The sequence below is a fragment of the Callorhinchus milii genome, unplaced genomic scaffold (genome assembly GCF_018977255.1).
Source record: "Callorhinchus milii isolate IMCB2004 unplaced genomic scaffold, IMCB_Cmil_1.0 Scaffold684, whole genome shotgun sequence".
Lineage (NCBI taxonomy): Eukaryota > Metazoa > Chordata > Chondrichthyes > Chimaeriformes > Callorhinchidae > Callorhinchus > Callorhinchus milii.
In genome coordinates, this window is record NW_024705425.1 from 6,516 (window position 1) to 10,668 (window position 4,153).

Consider the following 4,153-nt stretch of genomic DNA (forward strand, 5'->3'; position numbering starts at 1 on the left):
TCTCTCGTCATTGGGTCGCTGAGAGGTCTCAAAACGCCTCACAGCATTTTATTGATGATAATGATGGTAATAATAATCTTTGCATTTGATATAGGCCTTATCACATCGCTTGGGAAGTGTGGACGCACAGTGTAGAGGGAGCTACATACCTTCTCCTTGATTTTCTCTGCCTTGCGGATGGAGCTGCGACGCTGAGGTTTGGAGTCCGGGCTGGGCTGAGCGACAGCGAGCTCGACTGTGATCCCCAATTGCTTCTCCGCCTCTTTCAGCTTCGTCTCCGCGATGATGCTGTTGTGTGGTACTGGTGATAGGTCTTCATTGCCTGGTGTGGGGATATGGGGTCAGAGATCAGATCGCATTAACTGGATGTGTTCAATAGATGGAACTTTGTGGAGTCCTTTGTGGAGTCCTGTAGCTCCGTGGTTAGAGCACTCGCCTTGCAAGCGAGAGATCTGGGTTCAATTCCAGGCAAGAGCTGGCACAGGCATGATGGGCCGAATGGCCTCCTTTTGTGCTGTAGGAATCTATGATTGTATGACACTGGCCTGAGGCTGTGATATATAGACCAAGGAGAGTGGAACATGTGCACACAGACTCACCGTCTGGAGCTCGCTGGTGACTTTGAAGAGCTCTTCCTGCATCTGAATGCCAATTTCTTTACTCTGTGAACCCACAGAGAGAAGCTGTGATCAGGGGAGTCTGACTACAAGTCACACCTCAGAGGAAACATCACACATACAGGGTAAAAGATGGCAGAGATAGAGGAGAGAGGGCGGGAGAGAGAGAGAAAGAGAGAGGGTGAGGGGAGAGAGATGGGGAGAGAGGAGACAGACAGATACACACACCACCACACATACACACAGTGAGAGGCAGACACACACACAGTGAAGGAGGTAGAGAGAGAGACACACACACATATACAGTGAAAGACGCAGAGAGATACAGACAGACAGACAGACACACACACACACCCACACTATGAAAAAGGCAGAGCGAGACACACACACACACACACAGAGTGAAAGGCAGAGACAGACAGACACACACTCACACTATGAAAGAGGCAAAGAGAGACACACAGTGAAAGAGGCAGAGAGATACAGACAGACAAACAGACAGACACACACCCACACTATGAAAGAGGCAGAGAGACACACACACACACACACACAAACAATGAAAGAGGCCGAGAGACACAGACAGACACACACTGTGCCGCTCGGTTACCCTTTTGGACAGCCGGCTGACGTCCTCTGAGATGTGGGCGAGGCGTAGGGTGATATTGTTGGTGTAGACCTCACTCAGAGCGACGTGATCCTTGCTCTCTTTCCGGGTCTGGCTCAGGATCAGGTACCAGCAGTTCACAGGAGACAGGAGATTCTGGTCCTTCCTGACAACACACACACACACAGCCCCATCAAAGCCCTTCCACCTCTCAGCAGTAAGTAGGAATCCGCTACTTGTTAGTCGATTGGCGGATCACTTTCCGGGGGCAATAATCCCTCCAAAAAAAATAATTGCGCTGTGCACAATTGACTGCCGTGTTCCTCCCACAGAATACAGTCACTACACTTTACTGTATAATAATAATAATAATCCTGGAATTTGATATAGCGCTTTTCACGTTGGGAGGACGTCCCAAAGCGCTTCACAGAACACACTGTAAAGTGAATTGACTGTATATTTGTGGGCAAACGCGGCAGCCAATTGCGCACAGCGTGCCCCACAAACAGTCGTGGATTGAAAATGAAATTTTTATTGTTTTGGTTTTGGAGGTTATTATTAGGCTCTGTGTGGGGTAAGGAAACTTGCCCGAGGTTTCGCCCTCTGCCTGGAATTGAACTCAGGTCTCTCCTCTGCAAAGCGAGTGCTCTAACCACTGAGCTACAGGACTCCACAAATAATCCGTGAAGCGCTTTGAGATGTCTCGATGATGTATATCTAGTGTATATTTAGTGGGTGTGTCGGTGACTCGAGGTCACAGATTCAAAATAGTCTCTAAAAGAAGCCGAGGGGAGGTGAGAAGGAATTTTTTGTCACGCAGCGAGTTGTTGGAATCTGGAGCATTGCCTGAAAGGGCGGTCGAGGCCGATCCGATAACTAAAAGCGCGGTGGACGGGTATTTGAGGAGGACGGGTTTGCAGGTTATGGGGAAAGGGCCGGGGGAGTGGGACTGACATTACACTGCTCTTCTCAAGAGCCATCACAGACGCGATGGGCCGAATGGCCTCTTTTTGTGCTGTACGATTCTACGATGATCGAATGCAAATTGCACACAGCAGCGTCCCACAAACAGTCGTGGATTGAGTGACCAAAATTTTATTTTTACTTTGGGAGGGATTATTACAGCCGGATTTGAGCCGTCTCAAAGATGTGATAATAATAATAGTAAACCTTGCATTTGACACAGCGCCTTCGAGACATCTCAAAGCGCTTCACAGAATACACTGTAAAGTGCAGTGACTGTATACTTTGTGGGCGAAACGCGGCAGCCAATTAGGCACATCAGTGTCCCACACACAGCTGTGGATTGAGTGACCAATTTTTTTATTAATATTTTCTTGAAGGAATTATTACCCCCGGAAAAGTGATCCACCAATCGACTGACAACCGGTTCCTACTTACGGCTGGTAAACAGAGGGGTGTGGAGGAAGGAAATTTGCCCAACATTTCGCCCTGCCGGGAATCGAACCCAGGTCTCTCGCTTGCAAAGCGAGTGCTCTAACCCCCTGAGCTACAGGACTCCACACCAATTGGACTTGAGGTACAGATCAGCCATTATTTTATACAATGGCGGAACAAGCTTGAGGGGCTGAATGGTCTCCTCCTGTTTCTATCAGTCTAAAACAGTGCTGTGAGAGTGTTTTTGTGAGGGAGATGAGGTGAGGGGCTGATTCTGACCTGATGTTCTGATGCTCTTTTGAGTGGCGGATCTTGGAGGAGAATCTCTCTGCCAGTCTCTCCAGCCCCCGGGAGTACTCAAGCTCGATCTCGGCCTTCCTACGGAAAAAGTCACCCACATCCTGCAGGTACTGATTGCGTATATCCACCTGGAAATCCAGGCACTTGAACTGTTCAGCCAACTGGGCCCGAATCTCTGTGGAGACAGCAGACAGCGCTGAAGATAGAGGGAACGAGAGAGAGAGACAGAGACACAGAGAGACAGAGTCATGGAATAGAAACAGAGTCAGTCACGTGAGTCCACCATCTCAGGTCAGGGTTAGAGACACAGTAAAGCTCCTCTACACTGTGTGTCCACACTCCCAGGTCAGGGTTAGAGACACAGTAAAGCTCCTCTACACTGTGTGTCCACACTCCCAGGTCAGGGTTAGAGACACAGTAAAGCTCCTCTACACTGTGGTCCACACTCCCAGGTCAGGGTTAGAGATACAGTAACGCTCTACACTGTGTGTCCACACTCCCAGGTCAGGGTTAGAGACAGAAAAAAGCCTCATCTACACTGTCCCATCCCGAACAACACCACCTTGTATTTATAACAGTGCCCTTCAAGCAGAGTAATGTCTTAGACTGTAATCCAGGATTGTTTGTGGGACACAACTGCTTGCAATTATAATTTGAAAAAATCCTTGCATTTGATTTCGCACCTTATCACGTGAATTGACTTAGTGTATTTTGTGGGCGAAACGCGGCAGCCAATTGTGCACAGCAGCGTCCCCACAAACACTCATGGATTGAGTGACCAAACTATTATGATTTTTTTTATTGAAGGGATTATTATCCCCGGAAAAGTGATCCGCAAATTGACCGACAGGCGGTTTCCTAGTTACTGCTAGGTAGGCAGAGCCGTGTGTGTGTGTGTGTGTGTGTGGAGTAAGGAAACTTGCCTAAGGTTTCGCCCTGTACCGCCCGGCTGGGGGCGAACCCAGGTCCTCTCGCTCGCAAGGTGAGCGCTCACCACTTTGGGTTGCAGTCAGCCACTGCACTAATCCACTTCAGTGTCTGCAGTTATTGATCAGTGCTCCCTCAAGCAGGCACTGACAGCAGGCCAGCAGCCCAGTCACACACACACTCAATCCTCTCCACTGCAGTGGATTAGGTCTATGTGGACTGTCAGCCAAGTCCCTAAAGTGCACTGGTGCTTATCAGGTTGCGGTGATCTGCAAGAGCACACTGCCATTAGCTGATTGGGGTG

General features: G+C 49.1%; 1 protein-coding gene across 1 annotated transcript; it reads right to left on the reverse strand.

Annotated features, from left to right (window-relative positions):
• Nucleotides 1-265: 265 nt before the first annotated feature.
• Nucleotides 266-3,155, reverse strand: LOC121852284 (SLIT-ROBO Rho GTPase-activating protein 3-like; the record flags this gene model as incomplete). The annotated part of the gene is made up of 4 exons (XM_042346380.1): nucleotides 266-322; nucleotides 600-662; nucleotides 1,228-1,390; nucleotides 2,902-3,155. Coding segments are annotated over 4 exons (537 nt in total), but the record flags the coding sequence as incomplete, so codon positions are not given.
• Between the last annotated feature and the right edge of the window lie 998 nt (nucleotides 3,156-4,153).